Source organism: Seriola aureovittata, chromosome 10, assembly GCF_021018895.1.
Source record: "Seriola aureovittata isolate HTS-2021-v1 ecotype China chromosome 10, ASM2101889v1, whole genome shotgun sequence".
Classification (NCBI taxonomy): domain Eukaryota; kingdom Metazoa; phylum Chordata; class Actinopteri; order Carangiformes; family Carangidae; genus Seriola; species Seriola aureovittata.
In genome coordinates this window covers 19,550,306-19,573,413 of record NC_079373.1, presented here as the reverse complement: position 1 = coordinate 19,573,413, position 23,108 = coordinate 19,550,306, and the positions used below count along the sequence as shown (strand labels likewise).

General features: G+C 41.7%; 4 protein-coding genes across 5 annotated transcripts; 2 read left to right on the top strand and 2 right to left on the bottom strand.

Moving 5' to 3' along the window:
- Positions 1–134: 134 nt before the first annotated feature.
- Positions 135–7,197, bottom strand: cnot2 (CCR4-NOT transcription complex, subunit 2). Its single transcript, XM_056387858.1, has 15 exons — positions 7,144–7,197; positions 5,963–6,091; positions 5,784–5,856; positions 5,386–5,533; positions 5,103–5,285; positions 4,922–5,001; positions 4,202–4,327; positions 3,836–3,960; positions 3,574–3,691; positions 3,055–3,211; positions 2,679–2,740; positions 2,351–2,400; positions 2,155–2,255; positions 1,696–1,840; positions 135–1,605 (listed from the first exon to the last, which is right to left on the bottom strand). Exons 2-15 carry the CDS (start codon positions 6,077–6,079, stop codon positions 1,519–1,521), a joined length of 1,572 nt encoding a protein of 523 aa, XP_056243833.1. The 5' UTR covers positions 6,080–6,091; positions 7,144–7,197; the 3' UTR covers positions 135–1,518.
- Positions 7,198–9,216: 2,019 nt separating this feature from the next.
- Positions 9,217–11,611, top strand: lrrc10 (leucine rich repeat containing 10). Its single transcript, XM_056387860.1, has 2 exons — positions 9,217–9,345; positions 9,575–11,611. The coding sequence occupies exon 2, from the start codon at positions 9,685–9,687 to the stop codon at positions 10,546–10,548; it is 864 nt and encodes a 287-aa protein (XP_056243835.1). The 5' UTR covers positions 9,217–9,345; positions 9,575–9,684; the 3' UTR covers positions 10,549–11,611.
- A 716-nt stretch (positions 11,612–12,327) lies between these two features.
- Positions 12,328–15,330, bottom strand: LOC130176651 (seipin-like). Its single transcript, XM_056387859.1, has one exon. It carries the CDS (start codon positions 15,078–15,080, stop codon positions 13,815–13,817), a length of 1,266 nt encoding a protein of 421 aa, XP_056243834.1. The 5' UTR covers positions 15,081–15,330; the 3' UTR covers positions 12,328–13,814.
- Positions 15,331–15,361: 31 nt separating this feature from the next.
- fnbp4 (formin binding protein 4) lies at positions 15,362–23,060 on the top strand. Of its 2 annotated transcripts, none has more exons than XM_056387857.1 (17): positions 15,362–15,570; positions 16,103–16,174; positions 16,264–16,394; positions 16,666–16,840; positions 17,371–17,518; positions 17,702–17,804; positions 17,911–18,255; positions 18,414–18,606; positions 18,746–18,831; positions 18,968–19,072; positions 19,394–19,527; positions 20,538–20,707; positions 20,895–21,187; positions 21,325–21,442; positions 21,799–21,992; positions 22,177–22,334; positions 22,527–23,060. In XM_056387857.1, the coding sequence occupies exons 1-17, from the start codon at positions 15,447–15,449 to the stop codon at positions 22,612–22,614; spliced, it is 2,637 nt and encodes an 878-aa protein (XP_056243832.1). In that variant the 5' UTR covers positions 15,362–15,446; the 3' UTR covers positions 22,615–23,060. The 2 variants fall into 2 exon arrangements, with proteins under 2 accessions (XP_056243832.1, XP_056243831.1); XM_056387856.1 differs by having other exon boundaries at positions 18,746–18,885.
- Positions 23,061–23,108: the final 48 nt, after the last annotated feature.

Genomic DNA, 23,108 nt, shown 5'->3' with positions numbered 1-23,108 from the left:
TCCTTAGCAACAATGTACAGGTTTTGTCTGCAAATTTGAACATCAAAAATAAAACTGACTCCAGGAAGAAGGTTGAACCTCATGAGGGACCCCCGATTTTAAAAAGGGCAATAAACAACATACACACACAGTGGTTCAGGAAAGCCTTTTCTGCTTTAATACAAAGAAAAGAAGCTTTTCACTTCAGAAAATACAATATTGGTCTGGATTTTTTTTTTTCTCCTCAAATTGTCAGTTTTCCGTTTCCTACGAAATGCTGCTGTTCACTGCTGTTCAAACAGCTTGAATTGAAATACATCCCTTCTTTTGCTTTGGACTCGAACCTCGGTGGATGATCTCCATGTTTAGTTTTTGTTTTTTGGCTGAGAATCAGGCCTTTCCTTAAATGACATTTTTAATTTTGTATTATTTTGTAAGTGCCCACAGTGCCATGTGACACCCTGTCCAGCAGATCCAGAAATGTCCTGTTACATCCACATATTGCATCCATGCTCACCTCATAAAAACGAGGTACAAGGCAGGGCAAAATTTCTTCCAAAATAGATGTCATATATATATATATACATACATATATATATATATATCAATCATATATACACATTCGTACATACATACACTAATTTATGTGATGCAAAGAAACAAAAAATGTACACATTTCTTACAAAATTGTAACAAAGACTGGAAAGTGTTTTGTTTGCTCTGGAACAACATTGTGTAGCTGTTTAGCCTCTGCGAGGATTCGTCCACATTTGAGGACACCAAAGTAGTCTCCCAGATTTGTGTCCAAGGTCAGCTGGCACAGAACTCACAGAGAGACGGACAGAAGGAGAAACAAAGTATGATGGTGGTGCAAATACAGAGGTTCATGGTATCAAAGTAAATTGAAAGTAGGAAAAAAAAAGGTGAGATGAAAAGGGATGCATGTGGAAAAGTAGCTTGACCCCTCCCTCCCACCCACACCAACACCCCCCCAACCCAAAACATAAAATGAAGAAGGGGGGGGGGTTATCAGGGAGTGTTCACATAAAAAAGCACAAACAAATTTTGTGTTCTTTTATTACTAAATATAGTGCAACAATTAACATTGCATTTCTTTCACCCTTTCACTTGAGTCTGACGAAGTTAACTTTGCTTCCCCCGCTTTTTTTCTGTTCTTAACACTTGTTGTAAATACGAGGCGAAACCCTTGTTCTGTCACTGTCCTGTGCCACAAGGTCAGTCCTCCTTTCTGGGAGAAAACAGACTTCAGATTCAGAGACGTAAACATAACACAGACCCTGCTCAAAACAAGACAAAAAAACCCAGGAGGAACATAAAGAATAAAAACAGAACAAGTGTTGGTGTTTTGGGCAGCATGTAATTTTGGAAAGGCAGGGCAGTTTTGATGGTGGCGATGACCCCCGCAGTCAAATAGCCAAATCCTCAAGGAATAAAAACCAAGCTGTGTGAACCACAGCGCCTCTCCTGGACAACAATGTCGTGTGCAGGAACAGCTGCGGCCTTTGGACTGGTCGGGCCTTAGAAGGCCTGCTGGGCTGGGTTGTAGTTGAACGTTGTTGGCACATGAGGCCTCTCTTCCAGCTTGTCATACTCCAGATGAAATTCCTTAGAGATGCAGACACAATTTTAACGTGATTTGAGAAGCTCTAATCCACAACAAAAGTGGAAAGGAGCAGCAGAAAGACCAACTCTTACCTTGGCTACTTTCCTCCAGTTAAGACAATCAAAAAAGTAGTAGGTGCCCCTCTCATAGGTGTTGGTCTTCAGTGTAGGCTCCATGCCAGGCGCCCTTGTTATCCAAACCCGCTCCTCTTTGTGGTACCTCCAGTCCCGGTTAAAGCTGGAGAGTGAAATTATGAAGAAGGAGTAGAGGAAGAGGGAAGAAAGCCAGTGATCATCCTGAAGTTTTCACCCCATGAACCTCAAACACCTCACGAATCAAAGTTTCACTTTAAAGAGGGAAGAGCTGCCGACAGCCTGCCACACACATACGTGACTATTTGTAGAACTCTACAATGACTTTGAAAAGGTCAAAGGTCTGTCAACAATGTCCAGATTAATTAAACAAAACTTTTTACAGTGTAAATTTACAGACAGGAGTACGGAAAGACAATATTTCAACAGCAATCACCACTCAAATGGTGACGTACTCACAGTTCTACTGCTGCCAAAAGCTGTAGCAGGTCTCCACCGTTCATGTAGTACAGGTAGAACAACAGGTCTTCACCATATCGAGCCAGTTTGATTGCAGCCAACTGGAGACCAGACAGCAAAGAATAAGGAAGAATTAGTTTTGTTCCCATATGTCCTATGTAAAGACTGCAACCACTTACTGTGGCACTGTAATTACCTTGTCCCTTATATGGATATTGGTTAAGTACTCAGAGGGAACGTGGAAGTCTGGAAAGGCAAACACAGAGATAAGTTAACAGGTCTGAAAAGAGTACACATAATAGTACCAGAATATTATTAGAAGCCTTTTCTCTATTCACTGCCAAACCTAATTTTGAAACTTTCCTTTAAAAAAAGAAAAAGAAAAAACCTTCAACATTCAGTCCTCATCCAATCAAACAAAACCTTCAGTCTTTTTCTTCGGTCTACATCGAGACCAAAATCTTTAAAAAAAAAAAGCTTCCAAAAATCATCCCCTCCCCACATATTTCACGTTAATGTCTTACCAATATCTTGTGGTCGACAAGGTGCTGAGGCCCAAGGAGAGGCGAACTTGGGGTACAAGTTTCTGTCGGAAAATAAAGTTTCAGTAAGTTCTTACCGCTATTGTTATAAACAGCAGAATTTGCAATACTGTTTAATTACAATGAGTCCTACAGAGAGAATTTCTGCCATCACAACGGTATGCTAGTAGTCTGGGAACTGATCAAAGTTTAACTATGATTTATTCAGTGACAAGGAAAAGCTGGACAAATGACTGCAAAATGTATTACAAGTCATATAACTGTGTTTTACATGTTTTACAACTCAGAAGTAAGCATGTACCCACTAACTGGATAAAATTTTATTGTAACTGTGAATAGGTTCGAACAGCTGTCTTACTCTGGTGAGTTTAAGTTGAGTCCCAGTGTCGTGAGGTCGCTCCCTAGCGCCAGATGGACCATCCCAGGATCAGTCTCTGCCGCCCGGATAAACGTCAGCAGGCCAATCATGCCAAATTGGTCTGTCACCATTCCTGAGGGAATGTTCGTCACCCGACCTGCAGCGGCAGGATAAGATCAGAGTTCAGCAAACTGCTGAAACTGGGCTGTGATCTACAGCTAATACTTACTGTCAATACATTACCTCCATATTTCTAAACCACACTTTGTGCACGCATTGGAGAGCAAACCAAGCCAATTATTTTTTTTAATAAGTGATGGTCACAGACAAGTGAATGGAAAGATGATGATGGTCTGCATCATAGTGAACATATTCTTTTGGTTTCCTCACTGTAGCCTATCCAATAATTATCTAACCCCAAATGCAGGGTAGAGAGCCCAACTGCCTCACCCAAGTTGTGCGATTAAGAAGGGATGTCTCAGTGGAATTGGAGCGATACGATTGGCTGAGAGGTCTCACCATCGGGCAACACCTGGATCCCTTTCTTCTGGTTGTTGTTCTGTGCTGAGGCCGTCTTGTCTCCGGGGAACTTGGGCCCATCTGCATTGGATGTGCTCTTGCTTGTGGAGTTCAAGTTCTAAACAAAGGAAAATCGATTTTTAACACAGGAAACGAAAACATGTAAATTCATAATAAATAATTCTTTGATGTGTAACCTTGACGAGAAAAAACAGACATCCAGTCAGAGTGTAATGTAAAGCCATCTGTGGCTCACACTTACAGTTTTGCTGTCGTCGTTGTTCAACGTGGGGTCCTTATAGTTTGGGCCAGGCAGTGCAGGGAAGTCCTCGTTATGGATGGAGAAATCCTGTGTCTGTTCAGTTGATGGCTTTGTCACCATGCCAACTTGATGATGACAATGAACAAAGTGAAGTAGAAATTATAAAGGTTCGGGATCAGCAATTTTATTACATCAAACTGATATCTACAACTCTTCTTTCTACGAACTTAGATGCGCACTGAAACAAAGCTTTGACTCGGATTATGAACCCAAGGAGCTGATAGCCACTTCCTCTCCTAGGGGAACCTACTACCTTTAGCTTAATGTGTGTAAAAATAAGACACTTTCTCCAGACTAATGGCCTACCATAAGGAGCCCTTCCGGCCAATGGGTTAAGCACCGGTGTTGGGTTTCCAGTCCCTTCTCTCCGACTCCTGTCAGCTAACGCGGGGAAGTCTGACAGATCCAGTCCCGTTACATTTTCACTTCCATCTGTAGCAATAGGAAGGTTAGAAACTTGTAATGTCACCTTCATTGCAACTTATCTGTGTAATAAAGTGGCAATTATTAACTTGATAATGTAATTTCATCACACTGTAAATGAATGAAAAAACAGTCCCTCCCTAAGTAATAATTTATATAGTAGTTGCCCATTGTCTGTTTCAGCAGTCAAAGATAAGTTGATACAATGCTGTTTTCTTTCAGTTTTTCCGAGAATTAATTTTACTTTCACGGATTTTCTTCATAAAATACCCAGATTTTTCAGAAGAGCCACATCATTATAACTTAATGTCGCCATAAGTTTACAGTGTCGCCACACATTGTGTAAAGAAGTTCTGTGTCCAGCTTCAACAAGACACTATTCAGTGCACTTTTTACAATGAACAAGGTCATCTTGTTTTAACAGTTCAGAATATGATGTCATATTTCATAGAAAGTGAAGAGAAAAATAATGAGAGAACTAGCTTTAACAAAATAATCTTTAAATAAAACTCTTTAGATTCATTTTTTAAATTCTATTTTTTAATATTCTATATATGCACAGGTACATTCCTTGGTTAACCCACCCAGGTTAAACAAACTAACCTGTGCCATTGAAGATGTTGCTTGATAATGAGTTGTTCATCCCAAAAGCCTGATTGCGATTCATACCAAATCCTGACATGCTGCAGTGAGAGAAGAAAACCAAAACAAAAAGCTAAGGTCAGCATTAACTTAACATTACCTTCCCTTAAAATTAAGAACAAAGGTTTTTCGATCTCTTTACCTGTTTATGGTGAAGGGCTGGCGTGCTGGCTGCTGTTTGGGCATACAGATGATACTGGGTGAGCTGCGGTTGGGGCTTCCCAGCCCCGAGCTGCCCATACTATTGGTCCTGCCGCTCATCCCAATGCCTTGACCGACCTGAGAGTGGTTCAGCATGTTCCTCGAGTTCATCGGTAATGTCCCCCTATTAGAACACAATTGGGTCTGATTTGGCTTTTGTTCATTTCACGGCAACTGCCATTTCTATTTCCAGGTACTCTTCAAATGAACACCTTCATACACACCTGCTTGGTGATGGAGGGGTATGGAGGGACATGGTGGGGACCCCTGTTGTGGGAGTGATATGACTTGGTAGCTGCGTGCCTTGCGTTAAATTTCGGTTTAACTGAGGCGTATTGTTCCCCATGCCCCTTACCGAGAAGCCCAGTGCACCTGCAGAAAGACATACATACAGTTAAGCAACCCTCAGGAGATTTGTCTGCTCTCTGTCCAAAAAATATCTGGGGAATGTCACTTATTCGGATTTTCAGTAGCTCTGGCTGTACTAGCGAGACTCCCTCTAACAACCTGCTAAAGTAAATTTTCAAAAGCAATATACTAAATGTAACATTTCTTCCCACTCCAAGTATACAACATGAGAAAACTGCTGTGACCGGCCACCAGAAAAGAAAAAAACACTTACTTTGTGGACCATACAAACTTGCACCAAGCTGCGACAGTTGACCTGACGACGATGGCGAGGGCGAGGACAGCATCTGAAGGAAAACATGAGAGGACAGGAAAGAGTAAGATGGAAAATGCCTCCTCTGGAGTTAACTCAAGAAATGACAGAAAAAGTACAGATATGGGGACAAAACTCACATCTTTGTCCGACCGATGTGGGAACATCGACGGCTGGTTGTAGTACATGCTTTCATCAGTAAAGTCGTTATCGACTACCTCGACAAACTCTACAAATTTCTTTCTAGCACCAAACATGCCTTTTGTCACCTGAGGAGAGAGAACAGAGCTCCTGTTAAAGATGTGCCAGGGAAAGAAGTCAAGAACTAGACTAACACAAAATCATTTTCACAATGGCCATCACATTACTACTCTAAATACACAGATTTCCTTGAGCCTCAGTATTGCCAATATCACCTTCAAACTACATAAGTTTCACTTTAAGTAGTTTCAATGTTTTCCAACCATTGCTTTGCATTTATTCTGCATCCATTTGCTCCAGCACATCACTGACACTACATAAACCTAATATTAAATCAACTTTTTATACAGAGGACAGCATTTTCTATGAGTGCACCTTCATATCAAATGGAGTATTCTGGATACATAATTTATTCTCATTTCTTTGTGATTCCCTGTGACATATTACACATCTTGGGATTGTTAAGATAAAGTTTTGAACAGTGCGTGTATAGTTTGTACCGATGCACACGCATACGGGAGGGGGGATGTTGAACTTTCATAACAAAATAAACTATTTACTTTTTCCATGAAAAGTAATGAATACATCAGGCGACAACAGAGTTAACCGGTAGTTTGCTTTTAGTTCATTTTGTAGGGGTATTAGTTTGTCTTACCTGGTGAAGAGATACCTCTTTTAACACTGTTGGGGAAATTAACAGCAACAGTGCTAACAAGCTAGTTAGCCAACACTAGTGTAGCTAACGTTAGCAGGCTACCTGTGATCACTCTGTGTTAGCATAGCTAGCTTAACGTCCGTTTGTGAAGGGGCTCTCCTAACAACGGCAACATAAGAAAATCTATCAACTTTTAAGTCCCTGGTTTATCAGCAGTTAGTATCAGGCAACAATTCGGGCCCCCTCTGCCTCCATATATCCACAGTCAGCTGTCCGTTTTCTCGGCTTAGTTTACGCTCCGTTTGCAGCAGCAGCAGCAGCAGCAGCGACAATCTGCTGGAGCTAAAAGCTAACCACCCGCTCTGTACCGAAACGGGGAAACAGCGAGATAAATAACTCATGCTGAGCGGTTACATTTGTTTCGAACCATTTTAATATGACGAAAAATAAATAAAATACCCTCACCGCATCAATTTCCCTTCTCTTCGTTAGATCCAAGATGGCTGTGTGTACTCTAAATCGAAAGAGGGATAGCCTTTACCCTCTGACCTTACAACCTGCTGACCACTTCCGTACACAAAACCGATGACAGAAAGTGTGTTCCACTTCAGCATGCTGAACTTCAACTAAGAAATAGAACCAGAAATAAAAACGTTAGTGAAAAAATTGTGTAGATTTTGCAGTAAATATAAATAAGGACACCAGTGTCTAGCCTCTGCCTCCCTCCTGTGATCATTAGGTGTCTTAACTGTACTATCTGCTCTCAGTCAGTACAGGGGATGCCTCTCTCAACAATGTTACAATATTCAGATAATACACAAACCTCTTTGAGGGCCCTGTGTCAAAATCTAATTTTATGACTTCATTGTTTCAGTTGTGTGCTTACATGTTGAATATTCCTACAAATATTTGTGTTTAATCCAATTTCCACACAACAAATGTGTGGCCAGTTGGGGACTGGGGTGTTCACAGAGGCACAGCAGCTTATTTTTGTCCAGGAATGCACTGGCAGGTTAATTCAGATCTCCCTGCAGGATACTCTCATATATTTCTTTTAATTATCATATTTGGATGAGAGAGACCACAGTGTCTCCTTCAGCTGCCTTCCTGGATGAATTAGGATCAACATATTATGGCATATGTTAAAAGAATAATGACTGAGCTTGAAGGTATATTCTTGACTTCACACAAAGTCCAAACAACTTGTTGTTTCAGACACTTTCACATGCTGTACAACTGTGGTCTTCCTCAGCAGATGGAGTTGTTCAGTCATCATGGAGATGGTTTAGTAATTAGAATTAGATGGTGTAGGAAACCATCTCCAACTGAGCAGCTCCATCTGATGAGGTGGACCATGAGATGTGGTTGAAATGTTACTAATGAACTTTTAAAGACCTTTTCTACTGCAGATGTTTTCACTTGTCATTGCAGGGAAAGCACATATGTAACCAATAACATTAATGACAACTCAGTTGCATGAAGTGCTCCAGTAATCACATAATGAGACAGTTAATTACACCTGAGCTTTTCATGCTGTTACATATCAAAATGTCTGCCATGAACAGGCTCTGTTATGGCAGTCACATGTTTCTGCCTCTGTGCTTAGTCTGTGCTGTACTATTGGCTGTCTGAGGCCCCTGGCAGTTTAGTGGATAAGGAGAAGGACAAGTGCTAAAAACAGTCTGTCAGTGAGCGAAAACAGACGAGGGGCAACCATTGCCCCTTCTGATAAGGGAAATGAAATTCCTCCCCAGTTTTATCTAGTTAGAAAATAACACTAATGAAGGCATGCAAGATAGTATGGGGAAATCACACCTCAGGTCGACAGCGATGACTGGTGACTATTCAGGAGTAAGATTCCCCAAAGAGAAATAAATAGGAAATTCTATTTCGCTTTGAAAACTACATGCCATTGAGGAAAACTGAAACATGAGCCCTTAGATTTGGAGGATTTTTAGAGTGGATATGGCACTGAAGTCTTGATGCCTCAATGACCGCAGAGTTGATGTCTGAGCAACTCAAACAGGCATGTACAATGTGGCGCTGACAAAACACAGATCTATAGAGTCATTCACCCTCCAACACTCTTCAATACACCTCTTATTTTTCCAGGGAACCTGTAACTCAATTTCCCTTCAATGCAGGAACATTTAAAAACATGCAACGATAAACAACAGGCTAAATCAGAGTAAAACACATGCACACACTCTTTTTGGTCTCCCTCTGAACATTGACAAATTCTTGAGAATATTCCACAGTGAAGGCCCAGTTATCTGGCCCGGTGGCACAGACCCAGGACTGCGTCCAGACCGATTAAAACAGAATGTAAATGACCTTCGCTGCTCTTTCATCACAAGGCACTTCTTATGCTTATCAATGGCACCCTGCCCCTCCCTCTCTCTCTCTCTCTCTCCCACCTCTGTCATCTTGGAGAATAAGGGGGAGAAAGTCATTAGGCATAAATGGGGAGGAGAGAGCAGCTAGTGGTTGCTATTGCCATGAAAGTCAGGGCAAAGCTTAGAGCCACTGAGAGATAGTGAACGGACTGCACTGGGGAATATCTGCCCAGGGAATACAATAGGTTTTCAGCTCATTAAGTTGGATAAACAAATGGCTTTCTGTAGGAGATGCTGTGAGTCATGGGCATCAGCAGGCAAACACTGGAAAGTAGGTGTTTTTCAATGCTTATTATAATCATCTTTACGCTTGTTATGTTTTCTGTTTCCTTTCTGATGACTTATTTTCTTTTTAAATAACTTAGCATCATGGCTTTTATCACATTAAAGGGTGTAATTCAGCATCATAATCATGTAATTGCTGCTACATGCAGCTTCATATGCTGATGCAGTATTACAAAGATGTATTACATTGTTATAAACTTGTTTTGTTTCATCAGGATCAATAACTCCAGAGGGGCGGTGGAGGAGCATTAATGGGATGCCATGAAATTCACTAGAAGACGCCAACTGCCTGCTTGAGTGCAAACACTTGTCTGGCACTAAACTGATGTGGAGGACCAGTGGTGTGTCAGAGACATTGAGGAAAATGGGTAACGCCATGCGAGGCGTCATCGCCTTCATTCCCTCAGAGCGCTGTCAACGCTTCTTAGTAGGAGACCTGAAGGAGATGCCTCTTGATCGGACCCTAGACCTGAGCGGCCGGCAGTTGCGTCGGCTACCTGTTGCTGCCTGTGTCTTTGACGAGCTGGTGAAGCTCTACCTGAGTGACAACAACCTCAGCACTTTACCTGCTGAGCTGGAGGGTCTAAGGAAGCTGCAGCTGCTGGCCCTTGACTTTAACTGCTTTGAAGAGCTCCCAGCAGCTGTTTGCAGATTGCCCCAGCTCAACATCCTTTACCTGGGCAACAACAGGCTTTACCACCTCCCCAGAGAACTGCGAGAGCTCAAGGAACTTAGTACTCTGTGGCTGGAGACTAATTGCTTCACTGTTTTCCCTAAGGTGGTTTGTGAGCTCTCTAATCTCAAGACCCTGCACCTCGGTTATAACCAGATACGGAGTTTACCGAAAGAACTTAAACGGCTGGAAGAGCTAAGAAGTATCTGGCTTGCTGGGAACCAGCTGGCAGAGTTCCCACCAGTGTTGCTGGAAATGCACTTTCTAGCTGTCATTGATGTGGATCGGAACAAAATACGCCAATTCCCAGGCCTGTCTCACATGCAGGGGTTGAAACTTGTCATTTATGACCACAACCCCTGTGTTAACGCTCCAGCAGTAGGTGAGGGTGTCAGGAGAGTCGGACGCTGGGCAGATAGCTCAGATGATGAGCAGGAAGATGATGGGTCAAAAGCAGCCAGTGAGACTACAGCTGAGGTCACGGAAGTACAACCTGAAGAGGAGCACAACATTTAGGGGTCAAGGAGCAAAGTGACCTTCAGCCGTGGCGAGGCCTGCCAGCACAGGATGACATTCAAGTGGAACACTACGGTGGAAGGGTGTGCTGTACGTCAGGGTGTTGGTCTTTGGTCCATATATGGTAAAACCAGTCATATGAGCTTTAATATAAGACACTAAGTAAAAAATAGTCCAGAAATGTGACCTGTGTAAAAAGGGACATTTGAATCTTGAAATTAAAATGTTTAATATGTTTGGTTTTAATATGTATAAAATGTCAGTGTCTTATTTAAATTTGTAAAACTCTGTATATACCTTCAAACGATCAGTTGCAACAATAGTGACTTTGTAAATTGATTTTAATTTTCACCATATCAGATTTCAGCATTAGAGCAGTAAACAGTACTGTGTGTGTGTGTTTGTGGGACAGTAATACAGAATGATATTCATACTTTTCCATTAAATTGACTATGCAGTTAGTTGTTGCTGAGGCTATTCTGGGGGTCATCTATGAATTTGCTTAGTTCCAGATAACCCTGATGTCAACAGATGCACAACGTCATCATTAAATCAACAAAAGGCATGAAATGGCACCATATAATTTCAAAGGTTTTCTGTGATAACTAAATTTATTCTGCAAATACCAAGAAAAAGAAGAGGAGAAATTGTTCCAGCAGAGTCTGAGATAATACATGTACCTGCTGAGGCTAAATACAGTGAGGTTTTTAATACAAGTGATGGATGGTTTAAGTCAATTAGCGCACTCCTTAACCAGACCAATGCATAATTCATCTGATAGATTGGGGCTGTGGCTTTGAATAAAGGCTGCTAATGGTCCTTAATATCATCGCAATGGTTCTGATTTGAAACAGATCACAAATGCAGCTTTCTAATTCCTAAATGTACCAGGAAAATGTTCTGTAAACAAGATTATATGTCATTGTTAAAAATATCATTTTGCACATTTTGAATCCTTTTTAATATTGAGAGATGAGAAAAGGCTGCATACCAGCCATTTTACTGGGAATATTATTTCTAATTGCATGCACAACTGTATTTTCATCTTTCATTCAGCTTCCTATTAAAGATAACAACACTTTGCTGTCTGTTGGTATGATTCTACAGGTTCTATGTAATAAGACAGCTTTCTGTTTTATTTGGTTTAGCTATTTTTATGATTGTGATTTATGACAATGATACTTAATTATCTTATTTTGAAAAAGCATAAATAGCTAAAGGTGCGTATCCTCAATCTAGATACTGAAAACCTTAATGCCTTAATCTAAAATATAAGTGTGGTGTGTATAAAAATAAATCTGTATAATATCTTTGTATCTAACCAATAGATATAATAATGGTAGATATGGTTTTTAATTATGTTACTGTAAAAGTATGGCTTAATACAACCCTGTCAACAATCACTGCTTAATTTTTAAAATGCTTTCTGATCGGACTCAAAACTCTTTTTTTTAATTAATTTAAAAAGTAAAAGTAAGTATACTATATTTTTGACTGGTTAATATGTTCTACATCCAGAGAGACAAGATGCTTTTTTCAATAAAGTAAAGTAAATTTTCTTTTTTACTATGTATGTGACCAAAAGTTTTGATAAAAAGATCTCACATTTTGGTCTCAAAATTTCATGGTGTACAAAAAATCTTTCCTGAAAACCCTACTAAAACCCATCACATCAGTTTTTTCTATAGATTGAAATATTTAAGCTGCTTTGTTATTTGAAAAAGATGTCACCCAAACTCGTGTTAGCGACATTAAAAGAGAAGAAGATGTGCACCACTGTATTTTTTTATTTGTTTAATTCAGTATCAGTGCATAAATAACATATACCTATGTAACTTCAGAGGCATTTAGAAGAATATCCTAAAAGACACAATTGAGGATAACCAAGTGATGAGTGCTTCTTATTAATCTTTGGTACAAAATCCTATATCAACACAACTTGAACAAACCCATACATATACTTGCTTAAACCCTAAACTCGCCTGAAGTGTAGGTTAAACACATGGAGGCTGAGCTATATCCAAACAATTCCTACATTACCTTATCATCATTAGCTTTACCAGCAAGAGCCAACGTTACAAGAGTATCTCCCCTTATCCCTCTCATACTGTATGTTCCTTGATGTTACAGACATGTTTTATTAACAGACCTATTAACAAACATATATTTCTTAAAAGACCCATCTAAAAATATCTTGGTTCTTTGTTGTGATGAAAACACACAAATAAATACATATGTTCACAACATTAAACCGCAGAGAGCAAACTGTACTGTAACAGATACTGAATACAATGGTCAGATGAAATGAAAAGCAACTTTGTAGAAGCGCTGAACCCCTGACTTAATGTGCCACGGCAGTTAAGTCAGCCATTACACTGAGATAGAACGTCTCTATTTGCACGATGAAAAGAAAATTCAACTAATTCCTCATGCTGGACCACTTGGATTTTTTTTCTGGTAAGTTATTAAAAACAAAGACAAAGACACTTTTTAAGGCAAATTTTCCAAAACGAATTGCTATGACAGAACTTCTGTGAAAAATATATCACAAGGCATGTTTGTGTGGATCTAAAAGGGTGTGAAACAGTTCTGGAATTTCCAAATCTAGAGTGAAATTTTTTTTTCAAGTGCACATCAGCTACATTCAAATACAATCAAGTCTAATTATGTTTGAATTGGTAAGTAAGACGAGTCAATCTCTACTTTTATCTATATGTAAAGATTGTCAGGATGTGTGACTCAGTTATTGTAAGCTGGCCATGATGTGGCAATGTGCCACCCTACAGACATCAGAACAATAAAACACAAACAGGTTCAACAGACTTAAAAAGGGTGCGTTAAAGTGTTGGACAACAGCTGATGGTCATGCCAGATTTCTGCTGACAATAATGTTGGACAACACAGAGCTGGAATGTAGCAACCTCCTGCTATGGCCACAATCAAAACACAAGTGGCACAAACATAAGACTGTAATAGTGCTTTTGTCTTCAGGACTGTGTCCACTGAGCAGACAATTAGCAGAAAGAGGTGAGCAGAGGTCAAAGTTATGAGGTAAACCTATCAAGACAAGACAATAAGCTGTAGTTTGTTAGCTACAACACAGGTAATATATTCTCATGCATTTGTATTTGTGCCAATTAAACAGTGGGTTAACTTGAATCTATCAGTATCTGCCAAATCACTTCCCATCTGCTGAGGAGTGATGGGATATAAGATGGCAAATGAACATACACTGCAGGTACTTTAAGCGTGTGCGGTGGCATGGTTCACAGGCTCATCCAGGGTCCAGGTCTCTGTCGGAGGGTTGTCTCACCCTGGTGAGGCAGCGGGCATCCATCCAACACGTCTGAGCTGTCTTTCTCATCAGGCTCCTTGGAGTCATGAGACTCTTCCTCCTTGGTATCTGGTGCATCATCCCCAGAGGCATCTGGGATAACTGAGGGCTTCTTTGAGGACAGCTCAGCCGCTGTGTCACTTCCCTGGAAATCAGATTCATTCACAGATCCAATCACTTTGGGAACATCAAGTTCCTTCTGTGAATTTTCTCTCTCCATGCGCTTCCGGGCCTCTTCTCTCCTCTGCTGGATGCGGGTGTTGTCTCCTATCATAACTCTGACTCTTACTTGGTCTGGAGGCCAGAGCCCACCCCATATGAACTGCAGGTAGCTGAACAGCACAATGACACTGAGGAAGGCAAAATTGGTGGCCACGCCGATCACTGCAGATGTCAGAGGGAAGGTGTACAGAACATAGCGTATACCAGTGAAGTAGGCATGGATACGGAGCTGAGATGAGTAGATCTGCACTCGTTTGGACTGGATCTCAATGACAGCACCAACAGTTGGTTGATAAGCATTTGTCTTGTAGTCTGAGAAGAGCTCAACTTGTATGAGCTGCTTCTGCTCAGCCATCCCACTCAGAAGCAAAGGAGAGAACAGTAAAGTACCGAGCGTCTGCAGGAGGCTGGAGCGGTAATGCAGCATTGTAGATCGTCCCACTGATGAGACAGTCTTCCCACCCTTGGTATACGAAGACATCTTGACCATGAACATACCCAACATTTCATTCACAGGGGACTCTGGCATCTCTAACTCCAAAGATATGCGATAAGGCTGGCCGTAAGCCATCACCTGGTCTCTCTCATTCTTCATAAAAGAGATGTTGGCTTTGGGGAATGAACAAAGCATTTGCTCAGAGACATCACAATCAGAGGAGTAGTAGAAGTGCACAGGCGTGGAGAAGCTCACAGTGGGCATGTAGGAGTAGTAGAAGCTTCCATAGAGAAAGATGGACACCCACAGCAGCAGCCCCAGGACACAAAACAGGATGCCAGCTTGAAATAGAGTCCGACGGGCTTTGAGGAGAGTCACAGCTGCCACATCGTGCAGCCAGTGGAGAAGGGGTCCCATCGTTGCCCCCATCGACTCTGATCCGTAGCTCCCCGACCTTCCTCTGGTCCTGGTTTGGGCACTTGTTCCTCCTTCGAGCCCTGCTGACTGCTGCCTCTGTGGTGGATCCCTGTGTTCATACATCAGTGGGAGGCTCCCCTTCTAAACTGTGTAGCTAATTGCTTATCTTCACCCTCCCATATTACGTTTATTAAACTACACACTCAAGAATCCGGGTGTTAGCTTTTGGTCCACAAGCTAGATCACTCGTAAAAATTAGAAAAAGGCTGAAAGACAAAAGAAGAAGATTTAACAACGATGTTTTCTATTGACTTAATGATGCCTAAGCTCGTTAGCAACTTAGCTGGCATTCTACCTCAGCTTCTGCTAAACACAAAACATGACCCTATGATCCGGAAGTTAATGCCTGCGCTTGTGGCAGCAGCTCGAAACAGCAGAGCAGAGCCGCAACAACGACGCCAGTGAAGGGAGCAGGCCCTCTTACTAGGGATGGGGAAGAAAAGTCGCCTCACAGGAGGAGCAGTCGGTCGGAGAACAATCCTACAGCTTTCACCTCCCGGGATCCGCAGTGGGAACGCCGGAGAGAGGGAAGAAGCGCCCTCGGGATCTGATGGTAATTTTTTTGAAAACATGCTATCACAGTGGCTTGTTAGTTTCAGGCTAGCTGAAGGCTAAACGGTCGCGGTATGTAGAATGGGCCCAGCTGGTAAAGAAACAAAGACAGTAACAATTCACAGCAATATTTAGCTAACAAATTAGTTAATATGTGGTGCAGATATACACTGTCAACAAAAACAGCCAAGTGGCTATAGCTAAAGCAACGAAATCTTTGTTTTTTCATGTAGCGGATCGACCAGAAGCTAGCTGCCATCTTGCTAAGCTAGCAGGTTTGGGGGCTTGCCAGATATAGGCTTATGGCAAATGACTGGGTCAGTTAACCAATACTTAATTAACCTACGTAACATATAAATAGTGTTACGCTATACTTGCATTATCTATGCGTGTGAGGACTGTGCTTGTGTGGGTGAATAACGTTAGCTTCCAACCATTAGCCAGTCTGTGTCTGCGTGGAACGTTAGCTAGCCATCTTGCTGCAGTCTAACTGTTGAGGCTCAACATTAACCTTTTGGCTGTGTGAATTGCAGACGAGCAGGAGGGTGATGGGCACAGATTCGTGAGAATCACAAACATGAAAGCTCCCGCAGTAAAGGCCACAGGTAAGGTTACTGTGTGTGTGTGTATCCTAGTCAGTGGAAACAAAAAAGTCTCGTTTGACTGAGCCAAGTTGTTTTGTCTCCACCTGTAGAGGGGTTGTCCCTGCTTGGAGCCTACGAGGATAGTGATGAAGAGGATGCTGGAGACTCTCAGCGTTCAACTGCAACTTCTCAACACAACCAATCAGCAGACATCGACAGTACACTGGCCAATTTCATGGCTGTGAGTATATATTTTGCTGCACATCTTAATCCCTTCTTTTGCTATCTGGACTGTTAAACGGTGTTAATGTTAATCCTAAATTATCTTTTAAGAAGTACACCCTCAAATTCACAGAAGCAACAAACACAGTGCTAACTTGGGCCTAGTTCTTCATTAATAAATCACATTATTTATGTAAAGAATAGTTCTTAGAAGAGTGTTGTTCATACTTTGGACTGAAAACATATTATTGTCAAAAACATTCATTACTGTTGTCATTTTCCCACCACAGGAAATTGATGCAATCACGACTCAGCCAAGTACAGATGATGCATCATCTCATCCTTCAGTCCCAACTGCTACCCCACCCAGACCTGAGGTTAATACTCAGCAGCCGGCTACCAGTGAAGAACAGAATCAGCAAAGTACAGATTTTGAGTATAATACTCAGTACTCACTAGCTGGAGGTAACTATTTGCGACACCCTAACATGCCTAACTGAAATTTACTATGCAATTTTGGTTCGTTTCTTTACCTGATCTCCTTGCACTTATTGAATAGATGTAGTAATTACTACTTACACAAAGGTCTCCTATTGCACTGAAGCTTTAGTGTTGTCCCTCACTTGTGAGTCACTTTGGATAAAAGCATCTGCCAAATCTGTCTGTATTAAAGATAAAAAATGTGGATGCCTCCTCCACTCCAGTCAAGACCTTTTCATGTCTCTGTTGTAATATTTTAACAAAGCAATTGCATGATAATTATAGGTGTCTTTATAATATAAGGAAAGAGATTTTTTTGCCAACTACCTTGTAGAACAGCAGAATTTTGATGTTTTGGATCAACTTTCCAGATTGCTAAACACTAATGAAATCATTCATTATATTTCCTAAATTATGACAGTGTTTTTATGGGAAGAGAGAAAGTGTGCATAATATATCACCTAAAATATGTCATCCTTTGTTCCGTGTCATCTCATGCATATGCTTTTTTGCAGTGGGTGTAGAGATGGGAGACTGGCAGGAGGTATGGGATGACAACTCTGGTTGCTACTACTACTGGAACACTGTGACCAACGAGGTGTCCTGGGAGCTGCCACACTACCTAGCTGATCAGGTGCAAAGCCTGGGGCAGTATGCCAACAGGTAAAAGTGACCGACAGAAAGACAGGGTGTATTATCAGAACTTTGTGAATGGCATCTTCATCTTTGAAGCCAGATAAAATGACTGTACCTACATATTCTGAGGTACACTTCGTTTCAGTTTTCTTGGTTTAGTCCCACTACAGAAATTCAGTTGTTTGATGTGTTATGTATGTTTCTTTGAAGCTCTAGCGTTAATGGCAATGGCACAGCCCATGGAGGTTATTACACAGAGGAAAAGGCTGCATCTGCTGCAGCCCAGACATCAGTGAAAGAGACCAAAGTGAAGGCAAGTTTCATTCAAGTCCAACACAAATGTGAATCAGCTTGATTCTGTGGTATTTAAGATTATTAATTTGAGTTTTGATATATTACTCTCATGTTTTGTACAAAAGGAGGTAATCGAGAGTGTTGTAGGACTCACAAGTGAAGAGGAGGAGCGCCGTGGAGTGGCTGCGTCTCTGCTTGGTCCTCTGATCCCCTCTGAAGTGAAAGAAGCAGAGGAAAAATGGAGAAAAAGGCTACTAAAAGGTTTGGATGAGACAGAGAACAGTTTGGATTCTGATGGAGAGGGTGTACGCCCTGCAGGATCCCCCTCTACCCCTCTGCGTGACTCGGACTCAGCCCCGACTGTCCAGAAAGATGTGTGTGCCAAGAAGCAGTCGGGAGATAATTCGGATGGTGAGGAGGAGACAGAGGAAGACACAATGGAGTTGGAACTGGCTCTGGAGAGGAAAAAGGTAGGCATTTGAAGCCGGCTTTTCTGTTAACTTTGATTACTGGTAGGAATTACTTTGAAATTGTCTTTTAGTGCACAGTAGTTGCATTCTTACATTAGTGACATATGTTAATTTCAATATCACTTAGTTTTAACCTGACTCTAACATGTGACTCCAAGGCTGAGCTCCGGGCACTAGAGGAGGGTGATGGGAGCACCGGGGCTTCCAGTCCTAGTTCTGAGACAAGCCAAGAAGCCTCTAGTTCTCGTGCTCTTCTACTGAAGAAAAACCGATGGAAGACTGCCTTCCCCTCTGCTCCCAGCCCAGAGTCTAACAGCAGGGGCTCAGACCTACAGGACAACACAGAGACTGGTGAGTCAAAATGTTTACATGTGCTAGTGAAGGGTGATATGCATGACAGGGTTGGGTAAATTACATTAAAAACTCCAACCTGTCAATGTTTTGATCCAGAAATTCCTGCAATCTTAAATTCCTCTCTTGTGTCCTATAGCACCCTCTAAAGTCCTAGAGAATGTGGCAGAGGGAGACGAAAAGGAAACGGACAATGCTGAGGAGAAAACGGTTCCAAAACCTCCGGTAAAAGAAGAATTGGAAACGTCTGAGCTCAAAGTGGAAACGCCCGAGCTCAAAGTAACAGCAATGTTACTATTACTAACCATAATAACTGTGACAGTCTCTTCTAAGACATTTTTTAATGCAAAAAAATATGTAGTTTCAGATTGGAGAATTAGCCAACACTTTAACCAGCAAGATGGAGTTCCTGGGGATAAACAAAAAGGCAATCTCAAACTTCCAGTTGCTTCTGCTCCAAACTGAGGTAAGAGGATGGTTTTTCAGTTTTATAAGCAATATTACTGTAGCTTCCACTTGTAGCTATCCCAGTGGGGCTTCTAAAATATTTAATGCTTAATTTTATTTCATATCATTTTTGCACACCGCCATGTGGTAGTACTTAATATTTAAAATTCTCATAATAATCCATCACATGGTGTCATTCTGGAAGCTTACTGTAATTACTCTTCTATGTTACTCATCTATCTTGTCATTAATTTACCTCTTTCTGGGTTTTTATCTCGCTCTTGTCTTCTCCTGTCCCTTCCCTTTCTCTTTTTGGTTTATTTTTTAAATTTTCTTCCAGACACGGATCGCTGACTGGAGGGAGGGCGCTCTGAATGGGGTCTATCTTCGCCGCAGGCTGCAGGAAGCTGCTGAACACATTAAATATTACGAACTTAACGCCACCCCTAAAGGCTGGTCCTGCCACTGGGACAGGTACGCGCTCCTTACCTTTCACATCTCTAAACTCCCTCGTCCCCCAAAAATCTTACCGTGTGACTACACCCCCTTCACTGCCGAGGTTGCAGACTTTGTAACATGACTTGGGGAGAAGCTTAACCAGTTCGAGTGGATTGAAATAATTACCAGAAACAGACTCTTCAGGTTTCTATGATGCTATCCTGGCACTCTGCCTTGCTGATAAGGGAGCATACACTCTGGGCCAGCCTGCTTCCTGTAAAATATACCTGCCACAGAGAGGACTCCCTCTCCCTATAACAGACTGTTAAGCCCTTTTTTGTGAGGGCAAATTACGGGTCCAATCAAAGGAAAATATTGGGAGGGGGGGTATGGTAAGAAGGTTGGTTGCGTGGGAGAGCTTTGCACTTTACAGGACTACAACTCCCAGAATGCAATGCAGACAGAGTGACGCCCTGGAAGCGACGAGTGTCATGCATCAAATAAAAGGTGAAGATGGAGCAATGACGGGAATCCAGCAGGTCAGACCAACTCTATTTCATATGTCTTCCTGTTTTTTTATTTTCCTCTTTCTGATGTGAAATGAGTTGATTGTGTGCTTGTTATTTTCTGACCTATGGTTGTTGTTGTTGATGATGATGATGATGATGTTGATGATGTTGATGATGATGATACTTCCTCTCTGGCGTCTTCCTGTGTCTGGGTGGGAATGGTTGTCTAAAACGGAACAAATGTGACAACCATGGTGTGAGCTGCTGAATGCTACTTTCAGGACCTAGAGATGATTTGTTTTGCTTTATTAATTTTGAGAGCAAGGTGGGTTCCCTATCCACATTCATAACCACACTCTAATTGGGCTCTTCTTTTGGATGGCTAAAGTTGCTGTCCATGTCAACACCCCTGCCCCTTTACTGTGGCCATTATGTCCACTCCCTTGCCCCACAGTCCCAGGGTATCATGCCACTCAGCCAGTTGCTAGGCCAGTCGTTGAGACTCTTGTCTTCTATCTCTGTTGTCCCACTCTTTAGAGAGCACAGGCGGTATTTCTATGTGAAGGACCGGACCGGTGAATCCCAGTGGGATTTCCCAGCAGAGGAGGACAAGGAGGAGGACCTGAAAGGCAGCCAAGGTACCCAGACACAGACTTCCAGCCAAGGAGAGACCAAAACATCATCTGCATCTACTGGTGGGGTTACAGGTCAGTCTATTACTACTGCTGCTCCTTCATACTAAAAAAATCTCCCCTTTAAGTGTTGTCTTTAATAATTTTAGAGAAGAAAAATAAGTGTGACTCTTATTGAACATGTGCATGGATAATATTAGGTGAACATTGCTTTGCTGTCCCTCACAAACACCCCATGTTTTTGCCTTATTTCAAAAAACAGGATCTACTTATCCCGCTGTTGCACCACCAGCACCCCCCCAGCCCAGTGCATTCTGGTCCCCATCCCAACCTCCTCTTCCCGACAGCCCACCTCCACCTTCCAACTTTCCCCCGCCTCCGCCTCTCCCCCCAGGCTCTCCTCCTCCACCTCCTCCTCCTCCTGACAGCGATGGAGAGATCATGGAGGTGGAGATGGAGATGGATGATGATAATGATGGGGAGCCTCCAGCCCCTGGAACTGAGGAAGACGGCAGTGGGAGGCCTCCTTTACCTCCAGCTGCTGGTAGCATGAAGGTATTGGCATAATCAAGTTTCTTCTTTAATTAGATTGTTTCTGTTAATACTGTACCTGATAGCTTTACATGTTTAAATTTAGAATAGTAATGTGCAGCATTGTTTAACTTTTATTGTATTTCTTGTCACTCACACAGATTGCAGAGTCATCAGGCCCCTTGGGGAAAGGTCAGAAACGTAAAGCTGGTCAGATGAATAAAGCCATTACTATTGGCAGCAGTCCCATTCTCTACACCCAGCCTGCTGCCAGTGCAGGTAAACAGATATCGCTACACATCTGTGTATACATAACTTTATATGATAGGTTTTTTTTGTTGCTAATCCTGATAATCTGTGTAAACTGCCTTATTACACATCCACTGAAACATGACTCAAGACCAATTTCAGTGTCCTCCTTAAACACTGAACATTTTACAGTGCAAGAAGGTGCAAGTGCTTCCAATCATAAAAACAAAGAACATGAAAGAACTTTCCAGAAATATGTATATAATGAGCAAAGTATAGCGCATCTATGAGGTAGTGCAAGAGTGGTAATTCAAACAACAACCTTTAAATGTTTATCCTATTATTATTATTATAATAATAATAATAAGGGTTATCTTTGCCTGCAGCTCCTATAATGTCAGCAACTGCCTACTGGGGTGTGCCGGCTGTCACTCCCCCCTTGGTTCCTTGTGAACCTCCGGCCCCACCTGTCCCAGCCCTACCTCCTCAACCACCACTGCCACCATCCCAGCCACCCTTCGAACCTCCTGGAGCAAAAGCTCCACCTACAGACAAGACCAAGAAAGCCAAAAAGGATAAGGTTAGTATTGGAGTTTACATTTACATGACGTGTCAAAAGAGAGTACTAGATATATTTAACGAAAACTTTGCTTAAATACCAATAATATTCATTATTAAAGCTACAATATATGAAGTCACCACAATGTTAAATGTCACAGAAAAAAAACATTTTTTTCTTTGGGATACACTCTTTTGCTCTGTAGTCAAAGAAGAGTAAGACCAAAATGCCTTCCCTGGTGAAGAAGTGGCAGAGCATCCAGAAAGAGTTGGATGAGGAAGAGAAGAGCAGCTCCAGTGACGAGGACAGAGACCAACTTAACAAGAAGAGTATCGAGGATTGGAAGCAACAGCAGCTCATGACGTATGTTTCCATACAATGTCCAATCACCATTTTAACAGCCTCAAAATGTAATTAAAATTGAATTGTGCACATACTATACAACACTGATATACAGATGTAGCTACACTGAGTTCACATCTAGTTTCTTTAGTTTTTTTCATTCTATGTAACCCTACCCTCAATGTTTTACTTTTGTTTGTTTTTTTTCTCCAGAGGAAAAGCATCAAAGAATGCCAACTTTGAAGCACTTCCTGAAGACTGGCGGGAGCGACTGAAGAAACGGAAGCTGAATAGCACGTAACATCTAGCCTGGGTCATTCACCGCCCGCTCAGCATTTTTTAAATCCACTCCTATCACTAACATAAGGTCATCCTTCCCAAGTTTAAGTTTTGTTCAGTGATCTGTGGACTTTTTCTACCATTTTCCATGTTCATGATGCAGACATGTAAAGGCCCCTACATGGCAGGCCATTCACCAGAGGGGTTTGAATGTCCTTTTTGTCCTGTTTTTGTAGCCACAATTGTAAATGTGCCAAATATCTTGAGTTCGTTAGTTTATGATTGGTGACCACCACCATGTAGATGACCACCACCGTTTGTTTGGAGGGATTGTCTATTTTATTGAACATTTTTACAACTGTGTACATAAAAATGTATAGTGGGTTAAGCCATGTTTTTGGAAGGGGAGGGAATGTCACTGAGCTTGTATATTTTGTAAAAAGTTATTAAATGGTTTTTTCCAATGAATTGTCTTTTAAAAATGTGATTTTGTGAAGCGTTTCCTGGCTCGATGAC

Bases quoted from the DNA above. Each gene is read 5' to 3' on its own strand.
- cnot2 (XM_056387858.1), bottom strand. From the start codon at position 6,079: ATGTTTGGTGCTAGAAAGAAATTTGTAGAGTTTGTCGAGGTAGTCGAT. The intron at 5,857-5,962 runs GTGAGTTTTGTC...GTTTTCCTTCAG, and splicing joins CACATCGGTCGGACAAAGAT to ATGCTGTCCTCGCCCTCGCC. The intron at 3,212-3,573 runs GTGAGACCTCTC...CTGCCGCTGCAG, and splicing joins GATCCAGGTGTTGCCCGATG to GTCGGGTGACGAACATTCCC.
- LOC130176651 (XM_056387859.1), bottom strand. From the start codon at position 15,080: ATGTATGAACACAGGGATCCACCACAGAGGCAGCAGTCAGCAGGGCTC.
- lrrc10 (XM_056387860.1), top strand. From the start codon at position 9,685: ATGTGGAGGACCAGTGGTGTGTCAGAGACATTGAGGAAAATGGGTAAC.
- fnbp4 (XM_056387856.1), top strand. From the start codon at position 15,447: ATGGGGAAGAAAAGTCGCCTCACAGGAGGAGCAGTCGGTCGGAGAACA. The intron at 21,188-21,324 runs GTATTGGCATAA...TCACTCACACAG, and splicing joins CAGCTGCTGGTAGCATGAAG to ATTGCAGAGTCATCAGGCCC. The intron at 21,443-21,798 runs GTAAACAGATAT...CTTTGCCTGCAG, and splicing joins CCAGCCTGCTGCCAGTGCAG to CTCCTATAATGTCAGCAACT.